The sequence below is a fragment of the Hyperolius riggenbachi genome, chromosome 3, assembly GCF_040937935.1.
Source record: "Hyperolius riggenbachi isolate aHypRig1 chromosome 3, aHypRig1.pri, whole genome shotgun sequence".
NCBI classification, from domain to species: Eukaryota; Metazoa; Chordata; class Amphibia; order Anura; family Hyperoliidae; genus Hyperolius; species Hyperolius riggenbachi.
Window position 1 is genome coordinate 36,441,549 of NC_090648.1, and position 25,865 is coordinate 36,467,413.

The following is a 25,865-nucleotide window of genomic DNA, read 5'->3' on the forward strand; positions in this document are numbered from 1 at the left end:
TTAGTTTTTGGTTCTTTCCATGAGATGTTCTCTGGAGTTCATGTCTGGTCTAAACAATATAATGAAACATTTAGGAAGGAACATACAGATGACCAGAGCCCAACTGGAGGCCAAAATGGCAAAGATCTCCATGGCCACAGTGTATTTGCCTTGAGCACTGAGGTATGCTGGGATAAAAGATATCCAGACACTGAGGAAGGCCAACATGCTGAAAGTAATAAACTGGGTTTCATTGAAGCTGTCAGGAAGTCTTCGAGCCAGAAAGGCCACAATGAAACAAATGGTGGCCAGAAGAAAAAGGTAACCTAACATGGTCCAGAAGGCAATGAGTGAGCCCTCATTACACTCAACAATGATGAGTCCAGGTTTTGTCTGAATGTTGTTTTGTGGGAATGGAGAAGCAAGGGATAGCCAAAAGATACATAAAATAAACTGTATGAAGAAACATATACCAATAAAAATATAGGACACTTGAGGTTTAGTCCATTTCTTCAGGTTGCTTCCTGGCTTGGTGGCCATGAAAGCCAACACCACCATGATGGTTTTGGCCAAGATGCAGGAAACACAGAGAGCAAATAATAAGCCAAATAATACCTGGCGTAGTAGACATTTCTCAGCCATGGGGTATCCAATGAACCCAACAGGACAAAGAAAACACAAAAGCAGCAAGACCAGAAGAAGACAACTTAGTATGTAATTGTTGGCTTTAATTATTGGGGTGTGTTTATAGAATACAAAAAGTTTCCATATAAAAGCAGGAATCAAAGAAGATAAAATGCTGGCAGTCGCTAAAGCTACTCCCAACGGCTCTTCAACGGAGAGAAACTCAAGCATCTTCGGTAAGCAGTAGGATTTTTGTGAATTTGGCCATTGATCCCAGGGACATTTGATACAATCCATAGAATCTAGATAGCAATGCATTAATATCACTATTGTGTAAAAGTAAAAAAATATAAGTAAGCTATAGTAAACATAAAATCAATATGTATTGGAAGCAATAATGTGGGCAGTTGATTCCAGAACATTAAACATTTAAATTGTAAGATGTTTGCACAAACATTTCCTCTGCGTTAAAGGATAGCAGAGCTGAATGCAAAGTAAAAACGGGGGAGCACTACATTGGGCGATTGCGCAGAGCTCTCCAGGCCGTGGGTGCGCAATCAAGGATGCGCGCAGCAGGTCCAGCACCTGTGCACTAATGCTTGGCCCAGCTGACCAAGAAGTGGATGCAAGGGGCATTTGTGCAGCTAAGGGGTGGGGGGGGGGCAGAGGAGAATGGGGGCAACAGTAGGCATGAGGACTACCTCGTATACCTGCCTGCTCTTCCCCGATTTGCTTTTTCAGCTCTGGTATCCTTCAAAAAAATGCAATCGCTGGTATCACTTACTGGTATGGTTGGAAATCTCTCCTTGTTGACACTGAACACATTCAAAACAACAGGTTGGTTGCCCTTTTAACACAGCCTTCCTGAATCCAGAGGGACAGCTCTTACTGCAGACTGAGTGAGGAACCTGCATAGATGAATGGAAATCAACCCTTCTGCAGGCAAACACAATTACATCTTTTTTATTTAAAATTTCCAAGTTTTATCTTACCATTTAACAAGAGCACTGTGGGACTGAACTTAAATTAAACCTTTAAATAGACAAAAAAATCAATCCCCTGTTTCAAACCCACTGAACTCCAGGCTCTTGGAAGCATTCCCTGATCCACTGAGGATGCTGAAGAGTATAAAGAGTGAGGCAGTTACAGGAAATTGGGGGCTGGCATTTCAGCTTCATTTCAGCCCACTGTAAGTTTACGGCTAGGTGTTTGATTCACGCTATGGGTTACAATTATTATTTATTAGATATGTACATAGCCGGCCTTTGACCTGAGTGACTAGAGCGGTAGCTCAGGGCGACGGCTTCCAAGGGGGCACCTATAGCTGGCAACCTATACTGAGGGCACCTACACCTGACTTTCTATACTGGGGGCACCTATAGCTGGCTACCTATACTTACTGAGGGAGGGCACCAACACATGGCTACTTTTACTGGAGGCACCTACGCTTGGCTACCTATGGGGGGGGAGGAGACCTTCAACTGACTTCCTATACTGGGGGCACCCGGGCACCTATGCTTGGCGACCTATATTGAAGGCACCTACACATGAAATCCTATACCCTGGGCACTTATCCCTGGCTACCTACCTATACTGAATCTAAAGGGCATTTTTTTGGGGGGGGAGGGGGTGCACTGCGGCTATATCGCATGGTGCAAATTGTCAGTGCCGTGCTATCATTTCAAATTGGGGGAGGGGGTTAAATGCCCCAATGATTGTTTTTATTAATATTCCTAAATGCTTCTAGTCTTCAATTTTATGTGTATTCAGGATAATGCACTCTTTCCATCTAGTTCGTGGTTATTAATAGTATTTTTTCCTATCATACATATATGATGTGTCACAGAAATCTGAGCATTTGGCGTGATGTGTCACAACTTCAAAAAAAGGTTGGGACCACTGTCCTAGGAGATATCTCAGGAGAAAAGGTGAATTGCATATGGGCCTATGTGTGTGTGTATATGCACACGAGAAGAGGATGAAGGGGGGCACGTAAATCAGGTTTCGTTCAGGGCGCAGTGAAACCTAAGGCCGGCCCTGGATATGTATAACACCAGCATACAGTATTACACAGTGCTGGACAACAAATAAGGTTAGAGACAATGGACATAGGGGTGACAGACAACACAATTGAATACAGGTAATTAGCAGTTAAAGCGGATCCGAGGTGAAAAACGAACTATAACAAGTAACTTGTCTTTGTATCTTATCTAAAATTTAGATGGTTTACACAGTAAATCTAGCTGCATACAGCTTAAACAATATATGAACATTTCTTCCTGTGACACAATGAGAGCTGCCATGTTAGGCTTGCAATCATTACACAGGTAATTAGCTATGCATCTCCACACCTCAACCTGTGATAACGCCACGCCCCTCTCCTCCCCTTGTCTCTGAAATCCCGTGCATGCTCAGTGTGAGCTGGGGAGAATGGCAAAGAAGAGACAGGAGAGGAGGGGGGTATAGGGGTGACAGGAGGGGGAAAGTGGCAGAGAGGGCCCCACAAAGGGAGGGGAGGATGGCAGAAAGGTGACAGGTGGCAGAGAGGGGGTCAGCAGGCAAGGAAAGGGTGGCAGAGTGAGGTGGTAGTAGAGGAGGGGAGAGTAGATGAGAAATTCTAGCAACATTCTGAAGGTGATGGGAGAGAGTGGAAAAGTGGTGACAGGCTGCAGCATGGTGAGGAAAGGGTCATTCAGGGTGGGGAGGGGGTTGTGAGAATTCTGGATGGGGGAGCAATAAAAGCTGGAGGGATAGTCGGGGGCTGCAGCTAAAGTACCACCTGACATCCGATCCTCCAGCTCCAGGCAGTGTGGCTGCTTGCTATACAAATTCTCCCTATCCCTCCCTCACCATGGCCCCCCTCCTCTGCCTGAGTGCATCAGAGCGCAGCGTCTCCTATCAGCGCTGCTCCTGGACGTTCCCTGTGTTGAAGCCGTGCAGGCAGAAATTATGGTACGCCGTCCAGCCAGCAGCTCTCACCACTTCCTATTCTCTGCATGTCGCGTTTACACAGACATGCAGAGAGCTGCCAGCTGCCTGCACGGATTCAACACATCCAGGGAACGTCCAGGAGCAGCACTGGTAAGAGACACGCTGTGCTCTGATACACACAGGCAGAAGAAGGGGGCCATGGTGAGGGAGGGATGGGAGCAAAGTGAGACTACACGCTGCGCTCTGACACGAGGGGGGTCCGTGGTGAGTGATGGAGGAGTGAGGTCGGACCCCCCTCCCTGCATCCTCGCTACACTCTGTGTCCGGGTGTCACTCCTCCTAGAATCACCACTGACTGCTGCTCACGCTAGTATCGCGAGAGTTCAGCATCTCCAGACTTGAATCACCGCCTCTGCCTCCTCCTGCCTATAATTAGATCCCATGACCCTTTGCATTCCAGGACTGAACGCCGCGGCGTTAGATGCGCATCAGGGGCGTGGCTTAATATTTTTATAAGGTTTTTATTGTGAAATATATTCAAAACAAAGCATTTAAAGGGTTTAATGCCCCCAAAATATGTCCACCAGCACAAAAATGCGGACATCCTAACTTGGTCTCGGATCCACTTTAAGACAGACAATGTCAGATCATACACTGGAGTAGTATGCCCAATAATATTAGTTCACACTTTCCCGTGGGCAGAGTGCCCTATCAAGTACAATACACAAGGAGGGAGGGCCCAGCCAAAGGCTTACGATCTAAAGAGAGGGTGTGTGGTGACACGATAGGAGAAGAGGTTGCATCGAGAAGTTCTTGGCAGAGATAATTAGGGCCTCAGCGATGTGGGGTAGGCCTTGAAGAGGTGAGGATTGAAGGCTTGTTTGAAAGTGTTGAAGGAGGAGCAAGCCCAATGCCAGATGGAGGGTAGGATTATACATAAGGATCTGAAATAGGGGAGGAGAGTCATAGCTCAGAGATGTTGTGTAGTGACTTTATTCCTCCTTTTGATAATAGTACACAAAAAATTGGCCTCATGCTTACCCAAAAGGTAGAGGACTAACATTCTTCTACAATAGGTAAGTGAAGCAGAGGTGTAACTACCAGCCAAAGGGGTGGTGGTCCCAGCTACTAGCCCTCCATCTCTCTGATTAAGGTTCCTCCCTTCGTAAACAGGAAGGATGGCCACACTGTCATGGGAGAAGAACATGGTGGCCATACTTTTACAAAAGCTAAACTGCTCAACTACTCTATATAACAGGTGCTGAGAGAGGTCCTAGCAGCCAATGCCATTTCTCATAGCAAACTTATTCCAAGGAAAGACCACTCAACCCACCTGCAAAGTGCATAAAAGTTTTTAATCATGAAAACAGGACATCACAAAAGCTGACGTGTGTCAGGCAACAATCAGCGCTTAGTCATAGCTTCTGGTGGTCATACTTGTTCTATGACCCTCAACAGATGGGCCCAGGCTGATGACCTTGCCATGGGGGACTGGATTTAAATGTTGGGGGTGGTGGAGCATCAGTGATTAGTTGAAGGGCAGGCATGAATGATCTTATGATCTGTAGTTACACCCATTAACAAAATGTCTCCTGCTGATTACATTTAGAGTTATATATGTTTATTTTTTAATTATTAGATAAAGTGGAGCCCCACCTGTCTATCTCCCATCGTCCAGTGCAACAAGCTTGAGCCAAGCGTGAACACTGGACCAACCGAGGCTGCCGAGCTGTCATAGCTTCCTACTTCAATGTGCTTCATGGTGCCACCCGAGCTCTTCTGCCAGTTGATGATGTTGTAGAGGGCTGGAATGTCTCCGTTCTCATCAAAATACATTTCTCTCCCACTGCTTAGTTTTATTCTGATGTCTCTTATATAAGGGAGTAACTGTAATAATAATAACAGCACCATTAACATAAATAAAAATCATATTATCATCAACAAATGTATCACTAGTTTTTAATATAGGAGGTTATATAAAGACTGATCCTGAAAGGGCCACTATTGCGAAAAATTGTTTTGTTTTAAATGTACCCAAGTTGACATGTTTATGGACAGTGCCAAGCATACCAATAACTATGCTGCCTTCCTTTTCTTATTTTTCTGCCTGAAAGCATTATCCCTTTAGCATCCAAATAAACAAATCTTTCCTGCCACTGGGGAAGTGTGCCTTCCTAGCCTGGCTGACTATGAAGAGCGGTGCAGGGAGCTTTCATAGTTACCTGTTCCGGATGCTGGATCAGCTTCCTCTCTTCATCCACCCGCGGAGTTGCACTCCCGACATCTGACTTCCGAACACATGTTATTACATGTGATCGAGGCTCAGAAGATAGTGTCAGCGGTGCAGCGCCGGTGCAGTGCCACCTGGTGGTGGAAGAGGGGTGATTGAAGAGACTCTTCCATCACCCTTCTTCCACTTCTGGATCCAGAGGCTTCCCTTTTCTTAGGTAAGTATGTGTTTTTTGACCCCAGATGCACCTTGGGTACACTTTACTCTCTTCTGTCTGCAATACTTATGCACCCAACTGGTGTTCCAGCACTGTGGCCAGCCCTTCTGAGAAACAACTTGGACAGTTGCCTTCCTCTTCATGCTGGTGTGGTTGGGTACTAGGAATAATCTCCTGGATAGATGTGCACAGCCACATGCCTGTCTCATTAACTCCTGCGGCTTTGCCAGCAGCCAGATGGGAAACATTCAATAATCAAGGGAGTGACTAATTGGCCACTCTGTTACTTTGGCAGTCGATGGGCTGCTTGAACTTCCTGATTGGACCCTACCCAGATATAGATCTGCCCTTGTCCATTGCCCATGATAGTGTTTTTACCTGTGTGCTTTCTGCTAAGTGTGTGATTACCGAACTGCTTTGTGTTATGACCTTCTGTGACCCCTGACCCTGGCCTGTTTAGACTTTCCTTGCTTAACAAATTGGTACTAGATTTTCCTAGTGCTGACTCAAACTGCCTGACTACCCTTCTCCTTCTAGCCTGTATCTATAATAATCAATAATCCAACATGCATACAGATCCTTATCAGTGCATGGCATGGATTGTTTTGGCTCTATATTCTATACTAGCCAACTTGCGGCGTAGCATACGCCGCATAAGAGGGTAGAGGGCAGGAAGGGGGTATTGGGCACAGCGGCAGGGAGGGGGGTTGGACCCCCCCTCAACTGGGTCCCCCATGTGCGCTCTACTTCCAGCTTAAGCTCAGCAGGAACCCCCCCTCACCTGGGTCCCCCATGTGCACTCCCCCTCCTGCTTAAGCTCAGCAGGAACCCCCCCCCCCTTACCTGGGTCCCCCATGTGCACTCCCCCTCCTGCTTAAGCACAGTAGCAGCCGCCACTATTAGTAAGAGGCAGCGGGCGGGGATGACTCACCTCTTCCGTGTTCCATCGTGCGTTCCACTGTCGTCACTTCCTGCAATGCCGCACACTGTATTGGTGTAATTTGCCTTTTTAAAACAGAAGGAAATCTGCAATAATTCAGCTATAAGTGAACATTTGTGGTTACCCACAATGCACTGCTACTAAATATGCAAATTACCCCTTTTCCCCCTTGGTAAGCAAAGCAAGCATCCAGAGCCGCTGGTGTATAGCAAGCATATAACTTTACATTTTACACAGTCATACCAAACCCGCATGTAGACAGCCTGTTTCAGACTTTTGGTCCTCATCTGTACATGGCAAGGATTGATATGGCTGTATGAGATAAGGCTTGGACCAGTACAACAGAGTAACCAAGCAGCTCAGGGTGACCCAAACCACTCGGAATGTATAGGTGGATAAAAGGGACCAAAAAGACCGTCTACTCTAAAAAAATCTAAGCTTGGTGTAATTTGCCTTCTTAAAACAGAAGAAAATCTGCAATAATTCAGCTATAAGTGAACATTTGTGGTTACCCACAGCGCACTGCTACTGAATATGCAAATTATCCCTCTTTGCCCTTGGTTTGATAGGACACTACTTCTTCTTCTTGCTTGGACCAGCCCCTTCTTCTTGCTTGGACCGGCCCTGGGGGCAGGGCGCTACTTCTTCTTCTTGCTTGAACCAGCCCCTTCTTCTTGCTTGGACCGGCCCTGGGGGCAGGGCGCTACTTCTTCTTCTTGCTTGAAGGTTGAGGCACTTACTCTATTATATATATAGATACAAGTTGGATTACTGTGGCTCTGTACATTAAACAAGTTGACACATCATTGCATTCCAGCAGTTCTGGAGGTGTGTTTAGCTTACAGGGACAACAAAGGATGATTTGCATACTCAGCAGTGATGCATTGTGGGAGGCATCATATGCTCACTCCAATCCGAATAATCGCAAACATGTACCTTCTGTTAGGCAAACTTTTGTTTTGCATAACATTTTAGTAAGAGGGGTTTTTGGTCCTTTGTAGCCCCCTACACACTCCTATGAGTTCTGGTTCACCATGAATTGCTTGGTACTCTGTAACATAATGGATTCAACAAGTGTATTGTTCAATGGATTTAACAATGTTATTACCTGCCACGGCTTAAACTTCCATATCCTTGCAGAGTTCGCAAAAGAATACAGTCCTCCACTTATCCTCATATTTTCCAGAGATCTGCCTAAAATGTGGACTGCAGCAAAAACACCATGTGTATATCTAAAACTTGAGATGTAGACAGCGTTGTCCTTCACGCTACTCATACTTTCATTCCCACTACATTGTCTGGCAGGAGCTTCTAAAGAACTGGAATTGTTTACCCAACCCAGAAAGGTGCAGTTAAAGATCTTTTGCCAAAAGAGTTTTGCCCAGTCTTGCTCCAAACTGGATGGATTTTCAGAGCTATAAGGAAAATCAGCAAAGCCAGGAATTACTGGATTATTAGTTCCAAAGCCGACAATACCAGAAAGAATTGGAAAGTACTTTTCCACTGAAAGCAAAGTGCTCTCAGACCAACCAACATTCGCTACAAAAATCTTACCACTGATGTTTTGTTTCAGCATCTCATCCATGATTGGAACCATATCAATATCAACAGCAAAGGCAATAATGACCGTCACTGTTGACTCTTTGATGGTCTTAACTATATGAGGAGCATTACGGTTTGGTTGGCTCAGTAGAATGGCTTCAGTGAAGGCTACACATCCTCCTGCTTTTATCACCTCCTCTTTGATTGGTTGAATTCCAAACTGGCCATAGTCATTATCTGCTGCCAGTAGACCAACCCAGGTCCACTCAAAATGATGAACAAGTTTAGCCAAACCTTTAGACTGAAACTTATCACTGGCAAAAGTCCTGAAGAAAGATGGAAACTTTCTTCGATCACTAAGGAGCGATACACTCGAGAGAGGGCTAATCTGGAAAATAAATACATATTGAACTTTCATTTGTAAGAGTTTAAAGATCCTTGACTAATGATTTCAGGTGTAAAATAATTATAATGCAGTCACATGGCTCCGACCTGGAGCACTGGGGGTCTTCAGAGTGGGCCACTGAATGGTCATTGCCCCATTGCTCAGTTTCCATGGACAGAACTTTAGTAAACTAAAAAGGCTAGCTACTGTACGGATATACAGTGGGTTGTAAAAGTATTCGGCCCCCTTGATGTTTTCCACATTTTGTCACATTACTGCCACAAACATTCATCAATTTTATTGGAATTTCACGTGAAAGACCAATACAAAGTGGTGTACATGTGAGAAGTGGATCGAAAATCATACATCATTCCAAACATTTTTTACAAATAAAAAACTGCAAAGTGGGGTGTGCATAATTATTCGGCCCCCTGAGTCAACACTTTGTAGAACCACCTTTTGCTGCAATTACAGCTGCCAGTCTTTTAGGGTATGTCTCTACCAGCTTTGCACATCTAGAGACTGAAATCCTTGCCCATTCTTCTTTTCAAAACAGCTCCAGCTCAGTCAGATTAGATGGACCGCATTTGTGAACAACAGTTTTCAGATCTTGCCACAGATTCTCGATTGGATTTAGATCTGGACTTTGACTGGGCCATTCTAACACATGGACATGTTTTGTTTTAAATCATTCCATTGTTGCCCTGGCTTTATGTTTAGGGTCGTTGTCCTGCTGGAAGGTGAACCTCCTCCCCAGTCTCAAGTGTTTTACAGTCTCCAAGAGGTTTTCTTCCAAGTTTGCTCTGTATTTGGCTCCATCCATCTTCCCATCAACTCTGACCAGCTTCCCTGTCCCTCCTGAAGAGATGCACCCCCCGAGCATGATGCTGCCACCACCATATTTGACAGTGGGGATGGTGTGTTCAGAATGATGTGCAGTGTTAGTTTTCCGCCACACATAGCGTTTTGCATTTTGGCCAAAAAGTTCCATTTTGGTCTCATCTGACCAGAACACCTTCTTCCACATGGTTGCTGTGTCCCCCACATGGCTTTTGGCAAACTGCAAACGGGACTTCTTATGCTTTCTGTTAACAATGCCCTTCTTCTTGCCACTCTCCCATAAAGGCCAACTTTGTGCAGTGCATGACTTATAGTTGTCCTATGGACAGAGTCTCCCACCTGAGCTGTAGATCTCTGCAGCTCGTCCAGAGTCACCATGGGCCTCTTGACTGCATTTCTGATCAGCGCTCTCCTTGTTCGGCCTGTGAGTTTAGGTGGACGGCCTTCTCTTGGTGGGTTTACAGTTGTGCCATACTCCTTCAATTTCTGAATGATCGCTTGAACAGTGCTCCATGGGATGTTAAAATCTTTGGAAATCTTTTTGTAGCCTAAGCCTGCTTTAAATTTCTCAATAACTTGATCCCTGACCTGTTTTGTGTGTTCTTTAGACTTCACGGTGTTGTTGCTCCCAATATTCTCTTAGACAACCTCTGAGGCCCTCACAGAGCAGCTGTATTTGTACTGACATTAGATTACACCCAGGTGCACTCTATTTAGTCATTAGCACTCATCAGGCAATGTCTATAGGCAACTGACTGCACTCAGACCAAAGGGGGCCGAATAATTATGCACACACCACTTTGCAGTTATTTATTTGTAAAAAATGTTTGGAATCATGTATGATATTCGTTCCACTTCTCACATGTACACCACTTTGTATTGGTCTTTCATGTGGAATTCCAATAAAATTAAAGCGGAATATAACCCTGCATTTCAACTTTGCTCTAAAATATTATTTACAGCATATTATATGCAAAAAGCATTTTTTTTTTACTAGACCAGCATTGGAAGGGTTAAACACAGAGGTTTAAAGTTCCGTGGAGAGATATGCAGAAGTTCAGATAGATACATTCTATTTAGTTACATGTTTCTATTGATAAATGTTACATACTCTTTGGCTGTCCTCCAAGCTCCAGAGAGAGTGAGTCACATTCAACACTTAGATACATTTATGTAAACAAAATGTATCTATTTCAGCTTCGGATGCGTCTGCAGAAATCTCCAGGAACTTTAAAGCCCTGTGTAACCCTTCCAATGCTGGTCTAGTAAAAAAAAAATGCTGGTTGCATATAATATACTGTAAATAATGTTTTAGAGCAAAGTTGAAATGCAGGGTTATATTCCGCTTTAATTCATGTTTGTGGCAGTAATATGACAAAATGTGGAAAACTTCAAGGGGGCTGAATACTTTTGCAACCCACTGTATATCAATGGCTATGATCAGTTAAAACGTATCCTGGAGATGTACACATATTAAATGGGCACCATGATAATGGGGATAGCTGCTATTATATTTGCACCATCCTGTGTTTAGGATGGACTGAAATGAGGAAAAATGTGTTCTACTTGATGAACCACACTTTTCCTGATTCAGTCCCATCAATTCATTTGAGCTGTTTCAAAAATTTGTGAAGATCACGGCCCTCATGGGATGGTGTTGGGCAACACTGGTCTAAAGCATTAAACACAGCGTAAAACTAATAGGAAAAAAAATACCAATGGTTTTGAAGATACTTGAAGGGTTAATACGCAAACCTCTACTTGGCTCATAAATGAGTAGAATAAGGGTAAAATTACCAATTATTATGATTTAGTATTTAGATAGCGCTGACATCTTCTGCAGTGCTGTACAGAGTATATTGTCCCTGCTTCTTGGCTGTATTATAGCTGAGCGCGGCATTTATTGCCGACCCTCCATTGCTCCTCCAATAACCTGGCGCCTGACCTAGCCCCTGGCTCTTGACTATAATATATAATATAGCCGAGAACCTATTACCACTCTGCAGCTGCTGTGCCAATACCAGGAGTTTGCTAATACTAAAGGCGAACTCCAGCACCCAAATGACACGCTGGGTATCGCTACTGATGATAGAACTGATTTTTACTGATTCACAGCTCCTGATCTTTCCACCCCATGCTGCTGCACCCCTCCCAGATTTCCACCTCACAATCGACAACACAACCATTCACCCTACCTCCCAGGCCCGCGGTCTGGGTGTCACCTTGGACCCTGCACTCTCCTTCATCCCACACATCCAAAACATCACCAGAGCCTGCAATTTCCACCTCTGTAATATCTCCAAGATCCGCCCCTTCTTAACCCCGGACACGACCAAGCTGCTCATCCATGCCCTCATCATCTCCCGCCTTGATTACTGTAACTCCCTCCTTCCTGGCCTCCCCCTGAAACGCACTGCCCCCCTTCAATCAGTGATGAACGCGGCTGAAAGACTCATCCATTCTTCGCTCCGCATCCACATATCCCCTTTGTGAATCCCTGTACTGGCTCCCTATCCGTTTCAGGATAAGTTTCAAGAGTCTATGCCTGGCGTATAAATCTGTGCACAAAACCTGCCCTACCTACATCTCGGAGCTTGTTCACAGGTATACACCAGGTCGGCCCCTCCGATCCTCCAACGACCTTCGCTTCACCACCCCACGCATTTCACACTCCCATGCCCGCCTGCAGGATTTCTCAAGAGCTGCCCCCACCCTCTGGAATGCCCTCCCACCACCCATCAGACTTGCTCCCACTTTCAACACATTCAAGCAAGCCCTCAAAACCCACCTCTTTATGATGGCCTACCCATCTCCTACCACACAGTAACTCTCTAATGAATATTTCACAGCCCCACCTAGTGTTTCCACCCCACCCTTTAGATTGTAAGCCTCTGGCAGGGTCCTCCACTCCCTAGTGTAATCTACAGGATTGTGTGCTCCTGTCCTATGACAGCCTGTACTTGTAATACTGGGCCTACCTAACCAGTCCATATCACACGATCATGTATTTTGAACAATTTGCATGTTTAACTTTGTTCTATGTTGTATAACCTTGTAATGTCTGTCATCCTTGTATCATTGTATATATTTATTGTCCAGTGCTGCGTAATATGGTGGCGCTTTATAAATACAATAAATAATAATTGTTATGTTTAGTCATAGTCTACAACAGCCAGTGTAGTCCACTAAAGTGTCTGCACCCTACCCAAGGTGTCACCTTGTGTTGGTGTCTTGGGATTTGTGCTTATAGGTCAGTTATGAATCTGGCCAAGCCGTAATGTGAGGTATCTTTAAAGCAGGATTGTCAGCCATAAAATCAAATTACTCACTATTACCCACTTCTCTGTGTTTATGATGTAAGTCTACAGCCTGACCCTGCATTGCAAACATTCCAATATAATCATAAATGTGTCTGCTGTAATGAATCTTATCTCAGTCAGCATGGCTCCTTTCTGGTACATTGCCGGGGAGAGGGAAAAAGCCTTATTTAACCTTCTTCTCCTCCCACATTTCCTGCTCCTTGTAGATTCGCTGAGGGCAGTTCAGTGTGCACTTCAGAAGCGAAATCAATATATATAATAGAGTAAGTGCCTCAACCTTCAAGCAAGAAGAAGTAGCGCCCTGCCCCCAGGGCTGGACCAAGCAAGAAGAAGGGGCTGGTCCAAGCAAGAAGAAGATGTAGTGTCATATCAAACCAAGGGCAAAGAGGGATTATTTGCATATTCAGTAGCAGTGCATTGTGGGTAACCACAAATGTTCACTTATAGCTGAATTATTGCAGATTTGCTTCTGTTTTAAGAAGGAAAATTACACCAAGCTTTGCTTTTTTTAGTAGGAGGGATTTTTGGTCTCTTTTATCCTCCAATACATTCTTAGTAGTTTGGGTCACCGTGAGCTGCTTGGTTACTCTGTTGTACTGGTCCAAGCCCCTATCTCATACAGCTGTATCAATTCCTGACATGTATTGATGAGGACCAAATGTCTGAAATTGGCTGTCACATGTGGGTTTGATATGGCTGTGAAAAATGTAAAGCTATAAGCTTGCTATACACCAGTGGTGCTGGATGCTTGCTTGGCTTATTAAGGGTGAAAAGAAATTAATTACATATTTAGAAGCAGTGCATTGTGGGTAACCACAAATGTTCACTTATAGCTGAATTATTGCAGATTTGCTTCTGTTTTAGGAAGGCAATTACACCAAGCTTTGCTTTTTTTAGTAGGAGGGCTTTTTGGTCCCTTTTATCCCCCTAAACATTCCGAGTGGTTTGGGTCACCCTGAGCTGCTTGGTTACTCTGTTGTACTGGTCCAAGCCCTATCTCATACAGCCATATCAATCCTTGCCATGTACTGATGAGGACCAAAAGTCTGAAACAGGCTGTCTACATGTAGGTTTGCTATGACTGTGTAAAATTTAATGCTATATGCTTGCTATACACCAGCGGCTCTGGATGCTTGCTTGGCTTACCAAAGGGGAAAATGGGCAATTTGCATATTTAGCAGTGCTTTGTGGGTAACCACAAATGTTCACTTATAGCTGAATTATTGCAGATTTCCTTCTTTTTAAAAAGGCAAATTACACCAATACAGTGTGCGGCATTGCAGGAAGTGACGACAATGGAACGCACGATGGAACACGGAAGAGGTGAGTCATCCCCGCCCGCTGCCACTTACTAATAGTGGCGGCTGCTACTGTGCTTAAGCAGGAGGGGGAGCGCACATGGGGGACCCAGGGGAGGGGGGGGGGGGGTTTCTGCTGAGCTTAAGCTGGAGGGGGAGTGCACATGGGGGACCCAGTTGAGGGGGGCCCCCAATACCCCCTTCCTGCCCTCTACCCTCTTATGGGGGCGTATGCTACGCCACGGGTCAGCTAGTAGAAAATAAATCAACTCACCCCTCTGCAGAAGCTGCCAAAATATGATGTGTTCTGCTCACATGTGTTTATAAAGCAAACTAGATATGACAGTGCAGTAGTTCTGCATTCACCATTTCAGGCAGAGGAGTACGGGAGGAAATGATATCAGGATTGGCTTCAGTCATGGGCAATACAGATGGAAAATGCCTGGAACAGTTTTCTCTTTATTAACTATACAAAATTCACAGAAATCAAAATGTGGACAGTACAATACATATGTTAAGTAAGTAGAACAAGCATTTGTCTACTTATACAAGTGTCTTTTTGTTTTTTCCTGAGCTATTATGGCTGACCCTCACTCTTTAACATTAAAAAGACACTTTCTTACCTGAGGATACTTTAAAACCCCTAAAACATTAGCCAGGATGATGGAATTTGAAGACAAAGCAGATGCAATAACCGCCGTGAATGGTGACTTAGAAGGACATCGATAGTTGGGGACAACTGGGTTGACCTCGGTCAGAAATCCTAAAGCTCCTTGTAGTTCATAATGAGGAACACTGCAAGTGTCAAACATCTGAAACCCTAAAGTAAAGTTAGGCAGGATGTCTGGGTCCATGTTCAGTTCCTCAACAGCAAAGAAGAGGGTCTGTAGCATCCGATAATAGTCTAAGCTGAATCTTAAAAATAAAACACAATAGTTTTATAAATCTAAGTGTGCAACCTAAATGACAAACTGCACAACATGTCCTCATTCAAAAACATCAAAGTTGTTCAAAAGGCTTGTACATACGTTCCAACCTGCATGATAGTTAGTCAGATTGATCCTGAGCCTTAAAGGGAAGGTCCGAGCACTTTAAAAATAAAAAATCCACTTACCTGGGGCTTCCTCCAGCTCATTGCATCCATCCTGTGCCCTCACTGCAGCTCCTATGGCTCCCAGTCCCCTCCAGTGCAGATGCTGACCTTGCCAGGTCGGCTTCTGGGTCGGCTCCTCCTGCGCTCCAGCATGCGGCTTATTGGCCATCTGGAAAGTACTGCGGAGGCGCAGAACTACTGCGCCTGCACAGTACAATCTGGATGATGTCAGTGCAACTCTGAGACCCCTCGGGCCACAGGCAGTGAGTGGAGCTGCCATGAGGGCACAGGACAGCTGGCAGGGGCTGGAGGAAGCCCGAGGTTAGTGGATTTTTTATATTTTTCTAGTGCTCAGATGTGTCCTTTAAGAGGCAGTTAGGATTGTCTTGTTTTTATTTTGTCACACTAAAACTTACCTTTGCAAAGCTACATTACATCACCCAGGATCAGTACTTTTCCGCAGCGGAGTCGAAAATGTCACTTCACCTACAAAGCACTCTACAGTCTCAACCCTCCCTACTACACGTGTCTCCAGATACCGCCTGAAAACTCTACACACAAAATTCTCCTGCCCTCTAGTCACCTCTTCTCATTTTCCTATAAGACTTCTCTCAAATTCGACTACTTTACTGGGACTCCTTCCCACAAGCTGAAAACTCACTTCAGGCAGGAATACAACCTCACCTAAGACATTTAAAGCAAACCTAAGGTGAAAAAAACGTATGCTATAATGAATTGTATGTGTGGTACAGATAATTAAAAGAACATTAGTAGCAAAGATAAGAGTCTCATATTATTATTTTCAGTTATATAGCACTTTTGCCTGTCAGTTTTCTGTGTGAGTTTCTGCATGTGTTTTCTGCACACCATGTGTTTCTGTATGTGTGAAAACAACCAGTTTTTTCACAGATGCTAATGTAATTCATAGAGAAAATTACACAGTGCTTCACTGCTATCAGTTTTTTTTCTGTACAGGAAAAATGCATCGAAGTGTGCGCTATACTACAACAGTGCTATCTGCTATGCCTCTATTCCGCTCATATCTATCTGCTCATGCATGTCATACATTCTGATCCTCTACCACCCTTCCTCCCTCCACTCTAATTCGCTCTCCTTGTCTCACCTACACCACCAACACACTGGCCCACATGCAAATAACCTCTTCTCCTTAGTTTTCTACAAGGTGATTTTTTTTTTCAAATTGTCAACAAAATACCTTTTTCAACCACCAGCAAGCAAGAAAATGATAGCACTTTTTCACCCACTTCTTTATACTTTTTTCAGTTGAAAAGTGCTGAAAAGTTATTTTAAATAGAAAAAAAATATATTTCTTAGTAGTCGCAGTGGTAAACACAGAAAAAGACACGGGGACACCGGGAGCCCAATCTGGTGCAGGGATGGTCGAAGTCAGCCAACTTCGCTACGCTGGAACTACACGTAGCTTTACGCAATTACACTTTGCCAAAGTACGGCTTCAAAATCAAATATTCGCTTTGTATGCATTTCGTAGACTACGCGTTAAAATACGCAATTACGCATAGTGCGAAGCGTAGTGTATGCGGATGCTTATGCCCGTATGCAGAAAATTGTATGCATTAATTTCTCTTTAAATGCTTATACCAGGAACTCCTCTATGCGTACATTCCCCTTTCCAATGCATACATTTGTAAGCATAAAGTCGCACGCTGGAAAATTAGACGCGAGTAACGCATTTGTAGTTCACTACGCAATAGACATGTTAACTACACGTAGTGGGCGTAAGCTACGCGTAGCGGTACTTCGCTACGCGTAAATTCGTAAGCTTAGTTCTGAAACTTCACCTACGAACTACGATGCGTAGATGCGAACTACGATGCGGAACTTCGCACTGGCGTATTTTCTGCTCATCCCTGATCTGATGTAATATCATTTAGTTGTATAGGATGAGTAAAGGCGATAGAGATATACTGTATACTCACAAGTGTGTGTTGCCACCAGATGCACCCACTCATAAGGGCATTGTAATAAATATTTGATGGTTGATACGGGCAGCAACACTACACATTTGTTCGGCACCATATCACAGAACTTGTGATAACCTGGCGCTCCTCACAGCAGCAGCAAAGGAGATAGAACTGTTGGACGTCTTCAAAGTTTAAGGAGTTTATTTGGCAAAACAGATATACAGGTGTGTTCATCCGCAATCTCCGTTACATGTTCGTGACCTCAGCGAAGCCATCAATCTGTAGTAAGTCATCTTAAGCATTACATCCTCTTGGTCCATTCCTTGTGAATTGACCAGGCTTTATCATACAAACATCTATGCTATGTTGTGCTAAGACAGCACTTGGCTATATACAGCATACTGATACAGTAAATTACATTACAAGAAGTGAATCGAAATAAAGGGTAACTAGAAAGAAACTGGAAGTGGTCTCCCCAAGATGGTCCATTCCTTATAAACAGCCAGTCAAGGGTTAACCCTGGGATCAACCCTTAGTGGGTGGAGTCCGCTGTCGATCTCATACTCAGCCTGTGATAGACGGCCAGCAGCATGAGATGGACTGACCAGCACAGTCTTTACTGTGCATGCACCGGAAAATTCCATTTTCCAATGACCTGTTCCCTTATTCTTAGGAGAACATTGTTTGCTGTTCCCTGGCCATTGTTCACCTTTAGGAAATATGAAAACACTTGATGTTTACCTCGCTGCAGCCTGGATGTCGGTACATCTTGAGCTGATACCGTGCTCTGGCCTTGTGGGAGACACAGCACAATGTTCTACATTGAGCTTTTAGAAATGCCTCTATTTCTCTCTAAGAGAAATCCTCCTTAAACTCTGTAGAGCAAGTCCTTTTACTAAGACCAGTTATCTAAAGTAACCGAGGGCTCCGAATTCAAGCATATCATGTTTAAATTCCAACAGGCATGTGGAGAAGTACCGTCTAAACTCGGTCTTTTTGGTGTAGAGGATAGGTCGCTGCTCCAAAAAAGATCGGATCTCACAATAGGATTGTGTGGCACAGACCCTACAATTGTAGGGTATTTTACAATAAGATAGTGCTAGGAGGTGCCCAATAGTAAAAAGAGTCGAATTAAACGTCTATATGAAAAGACTCACCAGGGTATCGATATGAAAAGATTTTTAGAAACTTTATTTCATGAAGTTTCTAAAAATATTTTTATATAGATACCCTATTGAGTCTTTTCATATAGACTTGGCTCTTTTTACTATTGGGCACCTCTTAGCACTATCTTAATATTTCCTAGGTAAAAACTCAGGAGAAAAAGTTAATTACATAGTGACCACTGTGCTTATCTCCAGAATGGGTTATGAATCTCTAACTATTTCACCATCTCACTATGTCAGCCCTGCAGTGGCGTACCTAGGGTATTTAACACCCGGTGCTGGATATCCACAGACACCCCCCCCCCCAAGGAAAAAAAAGGCAAAGAGTAGTGAGCGTGACAGCTAGACAGTGTTATGGCCCATACTCACGGGCTACAATTGTCGCCGCAACACGCGGCGCGCGCGTGTTGCCGTGAGTATGCGGCATTGCACGCGCGCGCACCCCGAACTGTCGCCCGTCGCTGATGTCGCCAGGCGATTGAAAGTTTCAATCGCCTGGCGACTGTCGCCGCCGCAACTGTCGCTAGTCCGCGTGAGTACGCGGACTAGCGACAGCAACCTCCATGAAGTATACGGAGCTTCCGGCGGGGAGAGGAGGAACGTCGGCAACAGCTTCCGCCTCGCCGCTGGTCCCTCTTCCGCGTGTGTACGTGGAAGACTGTGTGAAGGAAAGTGGAGTCCGCTCAACCCCGATGGACGAGAGCAGAGCAGGAACCAGGCAACTCATACCCCGACAATGGACCACAGAAAGGTGAAGTTCCGCTCATTGCTCCAAATGTATCAAAATCTTTATTAAATACAGGTACAAAGCTTGAAGATTCGCTAACATGTTTCGGACACACTCTGGTCCTTAATCATAGCATGAATCTGAATTAAAACATGGAGTTTAAATACCTACAACCACACCCTTGCCTCACCCAATCAAATCTGGGGGACCGCCCACAGGAAGTCCACTCTATTGAGGGGAGGTCATAATGCTTAAAACAATGATTAAAAAAATGGCAATTCATACAATCAAGAAAAAAGGTATGACACAGACTACACGCAGTCACTTGTATAGATGTTAAAATACAGTCGATGTCAGGTTATACACATAAACATAGAAAATATATATACATGCAAAGGATATAAAGAATGCAGAGGATACAAATAAACTCAAAATCGGAAAGCGATAAGTGACATGGGAGGGGAGGATCCCAAGTTGACTAGATGACACGACTAAGATCCCATCTAGAATTGAGACCCTTCGGCATTCTCGTGTCTAACTGAAAGATCCAAAACGCCTCTCGTGTAAGTAAGGCCTTATGTAGGTTCCCCCCTCTAGGTGGTTTCGTGATGCGCTCTACTGCCTGAAATGAAAACGATGACATATTACCAGCATGTGCCTGTCTGAAATGTCTTGCTACATTAGATATTTCCGATGTTAGCCATCCGGCACCCCTATAGTGCTCGGCAATACGCTCCCTTAAACGCCAGGAAGACCTGGCGATGAGCTGTCGCTGGCCTGTCGCGCACACGCTCACGTGTGCTGGCGACAGGCCACTTTTGCAACCCGTGAGTATGGGCCATTAGGATTCAATTGTGAGCTCTTCTAAGGATAGTGACATGCCTATATACTCTGTAAAGTGCAGCAGAAGATGTCAGTGCTATATAAATACATAATAATAATAATAATAATAATAACAATATGGTAGGACGTTAGAATGTGACTATGGTAGGATTTTATTGTGAGCTCCTCTGAGGACAGCCAGTGACATGACTATGTACTCTGAAAAGTGCTCCAGATGTAGGTGCTATATAAATACATAATAATAATAATAATAATATGGTAGGACATTAGACTATGACTATCGTAGGATTATATTGTGAGCTCCTCTGAGGACAGCCAGCGACATGACTATGTACTCTAGAAAGTGCTGCAGAAGATGTCAGTGCTATATACTGTAAATACATAATAATATGGTAGGATGTTAGAATGTGACTATAATAGGATTTGATTGTGAGCTCCTCTGGGGACAGTCAGTGACATGACTATGTACTCTGGAAAGTGCTTCTGAAGAATGTCAGTGCTATATAAATACATAATAAGAATATGGTAGGACGTATGACTATGGTAAGGATTAGATTGTGAGCTCCTCTGAGGACAGTCAGTGACATGACTAAATACATAATAATATGGTAGGCCATTAGACTAAGACTACGGTAGGATTAGAATGTAAGCTCCTCTGAGGATAGTCAGTGACATGACTATGTACTCTGTAAAGTGCTGCAGAAGATGTCAGTGCTATATAAATACATAATAATATTGTAGGACATCAGACTATGACAGGATTAGATTGTGAGCTCCTCTGAGGACGGTCAGTGACATGACTATGTACTCTCAGACAGATAGTGCCACTGCCAACTGAGTAAGGTCAAGTGTCCCCCTTTTGCCTCTCGTCCTGCCCAATCTGCCTGCATTTGATGTTGAAGAAGGAAATGGTGGAATAGTGGCAGTGTGGTACTTGGTGGTGCGGCTGGTCACTCAAATTCCATTGCGTGCCTACACAAGTGGCTGGCTACGGCTAAGAGACTGAGTGCGTGAAGTGGCCAAGTGCCACTGCTGCAGTTTTTCTTTTTACCATCCCAGGCCAGGCTGCGGGCGGGCATCCACTCCACATCACTGCTTCCGGCTTAGTGTGCCGGCTCCTCCCAGACTGCAACACAGGAGGAAGCTGCAATCCCAAATTCAACAGGAACTGACGCGACATTGCATCAGGAGCAGCATAATTAATTGGACTTCCGTGTGTTCCAGCAGGTCTAGCTAGGCATTAGGTATATATGCCCTTGAAAAAGATGCTACTGTATGTCACTGAATATTACAAGAGCGCTGCATCCAAGCAAAAAGGTAAATCGTTGCTACTTAAAATGTACCCGAGATAGGTTGGGATGTAAAAAAGAAGAATAAAAAATAAGAAGAGGGAAAGCACTGGCTCTTGCAGAGGCTTCCCATGTCCTCGTCCTGACCACCACAGCTGCCCGGGACCCTCTTGAAGTTCACATCCACACTTTCCGCTGAGGACGGCGGAACTGTGCCTGCGCAAATACAGTATCGCCAGTGCACTAAGCCAGTGGTGGACAAGCGGCTCTGGCTTACTGCGCAGGCACGACTGTACTTGTTCACGTGCACAACAGGGAGCATGGACACAAACTCCAAGAGGGTCCCAGACAGCAGTGGCCAGCCATGGTCTGGAGGAGGAGATGAGAGCCTCTGCAGGATCCAGTGGCTTCCCACTAGTTTAGCACTAGCCATGTGACAGGATTTGACGTCAGGGCTGATGGATGCACTTCTGAGCCTCAGTTTCACATGGAAAACACAACACTATCACTCCATTTCCTGGTAGTCACAAACATTGCCTTGCTGGGAATAATCCTTCTTTCCCAGATATTATAGATTAGTTCTCAGTCAGTCTCACTCGCTGGATGCTGAGTGTCCATGTGTCCCTAGTGTGTTGGGATCAGATAAGAGGCAGTTCAGTCCCCATGCAGGAAACAGACCCCAGATAACAGAGGACTTCTTCCAGCTGGGGGAGGGACGGACTGTGGAGAGTGATTTGCCGTCAGAGCCCTGCAATTTCTTTCAGTTTGGAAATAGAGGAGACAAGTAGTGCACAGCATACTGACAGCCTGTTACTGAGCCAGCACTGCTGTCTCTTCTGTGCTCACCAACTCAAAGTAATAAAGTGCAGAGTTTTGCACCCACCTCTCCTGCTCGGTCCATTCCTCCCCCAGCTGTATGTGTCAAGGCTGCAGGCAGCACCCTCCTATTTCTAACCTATGTTAGATGGATACCTGCTCCGGAGATTTAGATAGGATAGAGGATTAACTGCAACAGCACCATACTGGACCCCCACGGAGCTCACACGCACGTCGCATTCACACTCTCCTGCAGCTGCAGATGAAAGTAAGAGGATGAATGGGCGGGATCACTCCACTGTCTCCCTCTCTTTCATTGGCAGGAGAGTTGCCTGTTGTGCAAAAGAGCCTTACTCTGATTGGAGGAGGGCGGGAGAGAGACGAGAGAGGGAGGAACAGAGGAGGATGCCTGTAACGTCTTTTGTCTTTTAGCCGCTCGGGGATCATCCTGCCTGTACTGCTGTGTGCAAGATTGTGTTAATAGGCACCCTTTTCGGCAGTACGATTAGTGACAACTTAGTTTCATTGGACAGTTGGCAACCCTGATATGTACTTGTCTCTAGCCTGGGCTGGCCATTTTGATTCCCCACTCTGGGCTGTCACCCGGTGCGCCACGCCCCCTAGCGCCAAATTGACAGAACGCCACTGCAGCCCTGCAATGTCATAATATATATACACATCCCATAATGTTTGTGAAAAAGTATTCTGTCTTGCTTGATAATCTGATCCTGCAGTGTGAAGGACATGATACCTGAAATTGCTCTGTGGGGACATGATCTCAGTATTTGCAGTGTGGGCGCCCATATATCTGCGAGGGCCCTGGAGCAGGCTGTTTGTTCCTGTCCTCCCCCCCCCCCCCCCTGGAGTGTTGCATGAGAGCTACCCCTGAGCCCTACAAGCTTGGGGGCCCATGCTTCACTCCTTTCTTATGTGTTGCGCCCAGGTCATGCACATGCAGCAGAACGCAATGGACGTTAAGGTAAGTTCCTGTTTTTAATTTTAGGAGGTGGGTCCGGGCGGCTCTTCCCGGTGCTGGCCATGCTGGGGGGGGGGGGGGGTGTTGCCTGCAACTCCCAGCCTCCCCCTCCGGGGTGCCACTGTGTGTGGGTTCCAGGCAGTGAGAGGGCTTGGTGCCCCCGCGGCCCCCCGGTTGTATGGGGGCATTAGGGAGCCTCCCTGTGGCGCTCCTGGATAGTGCTGATGTAGCATGAACTAATCCCTGCAGGGCAACCGCTTTGCGGTATTCGTTTTAGACCCTGCATATTTTGGCATACGAAAGCAAATGCTACGAAAACAAATGCATATTTGCATGAGCAATGTCTGGTGATTAGCCAATTAGGCCAAATTTGCAAAGCCTGATTAATCAGGTTCTACTTGGTTGATGCACACATTTTTTCTTTGTTGTAATGACCATATATCTGCTGTTTTTATTTGAGGTGCATGTTAGCAGTATGTAGTACATGGCACATGGTTTATATCATATGGAATGTTTTCTATAGTGTCTGTGATTTTTTTGGGTGGGCGGGGTGGGTTGTGACACAGGATTTCTTGCCTGGAGTGACAAAAAAAAAACCTAGAAATGGCCCTACTGCAGGGCGACTGCGCTGTGACTGTCCATGTCATGAATTTCTCCATTGTTTCCATTGCATCGGACATGTCATCCACAGCATGGACATGTTCGTTGTTGTCCATCCATTGTGATCTGTTTTATCAGCCCATTTTTTCTTCAAGTGTCAACCTAGCCTAATATGTGTGCTTGAACTGGAGCTATGAATACGTATATGTGAAAAAACTTACGTGGTGCAGGTGGTCCTGGGTGGTCTGAAACTGAAAGAAATTTTCTGATAAACTTTATCGGTATGGATTGGAAGCAGAACTCCCATCATCAGATCTCCTGGCTGTTTAACCCCCTCCAGATCTGACATGGCCGGCAGCTGACATCTCTGACCCACAAAAGTGTGGATGATATTGCAGAAAAAAAGGATGAAGATCCTCATGAGAAAACTTGAACTTTCCATCGTTTAGAAACAACATACAAATTCCCATTAGAGAATGACAATGTTTCATTGTCTGGTATTGAAACTTACAGTTTAAAATAAATAAGTATCGGGGCTGTGGGCATTCTAGGTTTTTGATCCAGCAGTTTAGCTCATGAATAATATTCCGATATTCTCCTCTATATATAGCGAGCAATGATTTGCACCGTAATTAGAGTGCTAGCAAATTATGTCCTCAAGTGAGTATGTGTACATGTGACCTCTCCTGTGTATAGGGAGAAAAGTCATTTTATAAACATAATTGGCTAAGCATTGGGTATTCATTTCTGACTTGATTGCAGAGTGTTTGACATACATTTGATTGACTTAGATTTAAAATAACATGAGCCACAAAATCAGCTTTTTTTTTCAAATGCATATGAGTTGTTAAAAATATTGAGGATAGTAGAATTTGTGGAGATGAAACAACACATAAAAGGGCTTGATTCTCATGTAATTACATTGATCATTTCTGTTTAGAATGACACACTGAGATTTGGAAGCGTGCCAGTGGTTTAGAACTATATCTAATCATCATCATCAACATTATGGGCCATATGCGATTTACTTTTTCACCTGAGTTTTCTCCTAGGAGATAATTTTTCATCTTCGATTTAAAGTAGTTTTCCAGTATTTTTTAACTATAAAAGTACCACAAAGTAGGTGAAAAAGTAATTTTAAAATTATTTTGAGTATTTTCTCGCTTTCTGGTGGCTTAAAAAGCATTTTATTGACAAGTTTAAAAATATCACCTAGGTGAAAACTCGTATCATAAAATGCTCTTTACACCTCCAGCAAGCTAGAAAATGCTCAAAACAATTTTGATAGTAATTTTTCACCAAGTTTGGGGTATTTATTTCAATTGTAGAATGCTAAAAAAATGATTTTAAAGACAAGATGAAAATGATCTCCTAGCATAATTGCAGATGGGCCCTTGTCATCAAATACCTTTTAAACCACCAGCAAGCAAGAAAATACTAAAAATACATTTTGATAGTACTTATTCACTCACTTTTAGGTACTTTTGCAATTGTAAAATGATAAAGAGATTATGAAAATGATCTCCTGTGAGAAAAAGTTAATTGCATATGGGCCTGTGTATCTGTATAGCACAGCTGACATCTTCTGCATCTTCTGCACTTTACAAAGTACATAGTCATGTGACTGACTATGTTAAAAATGTACCAATTTTGAAAAAAAAAACTATGAAAAAAAATCAAAAACTCTATAAATCAAGAAATCAAAAATCATTCCTAAACCATTCAATTAAAAATAAATGATCAGAATTTTCCAACAGTGCTGATCAAATAAATATTTTAACATGCTGGGCGTTTTGATTATGCGCAGCCTGATGGCTGCGCATGGTTTTTTATACCTATTTTTCTTTTAATCATGTAGCTAGCCTAGCGCTAGCTACATGATACCCCCCCCGCCGTATCCCTCCCACCCCTCTGATCGCCACCGGCGCCTATGCCCGTCAGGAAATCCCGTTCTGAACTGGATTTCCTTGAGGGCTTTCCTCATTGCCGTGGCGATGAACAGAATGACATCATCAATGTCATCGACGTCGTGATGTCACAGGGACTCCTGATCCACCCCAAAGCGCAGCCTGGCGGCGATTGGCCAGGCTGCGCACGGGGTCTGTG

General features: G+C 44.4%; 1 protein-coding gene across 1 annotated transcript; it reads right to left on the bottom strand.

Annotated features, from left to right (window-relative positions):
• On the bottom strand, positions 1–24,201 carry LOC137562026 (extracellular calcium-sensing receptor-like). Its single transcript, XM_068273369.1, has 7 exons — positions 23,981–24,201; positions 14,930–15,221; positions 8,030–8,851; positions 5,251–5,421; positions 1,678–1,721; positions 1,388–1,539; positions 1–905 (listed from the first exon to the last, which is right to left on the bottom strand). The coding sequence occupies exons 1-7, from the start codon at positions 24,199–24,201 to the stop codon at positions 1–3; spliced, it is 2,607 nt and encodes an 868-aa protein (XP_068129470.1).
• Positions 24,202–25,865: the final 1,664 nt, after the last annotated feature.

Bases quoted from the DNA above. Each gene is read 5' to 3' on its own strand.
- LOC137562026 (XM_068273369.1), bottom strand. From the start codon at position 24,201: ATGGAAAGTTCAAGTTTTCTCATGAGGATCTTCATCCTTTTTTTCTGC. The intron at 1,722-5,250 runs GTTGGTCCAGTG...TATACTCTTCAG, and splicing joins ATGACAGCTCGGCAGCCTCG to CATCCTCAGTGGATCAGGGA. The intron at 906-1,387 runs GTAAGTGATACC...ATTGCTATCTAG, and splicing joins AGAGATTTCCAACCATACCA to ATTCTATGGATTGTATCAAA.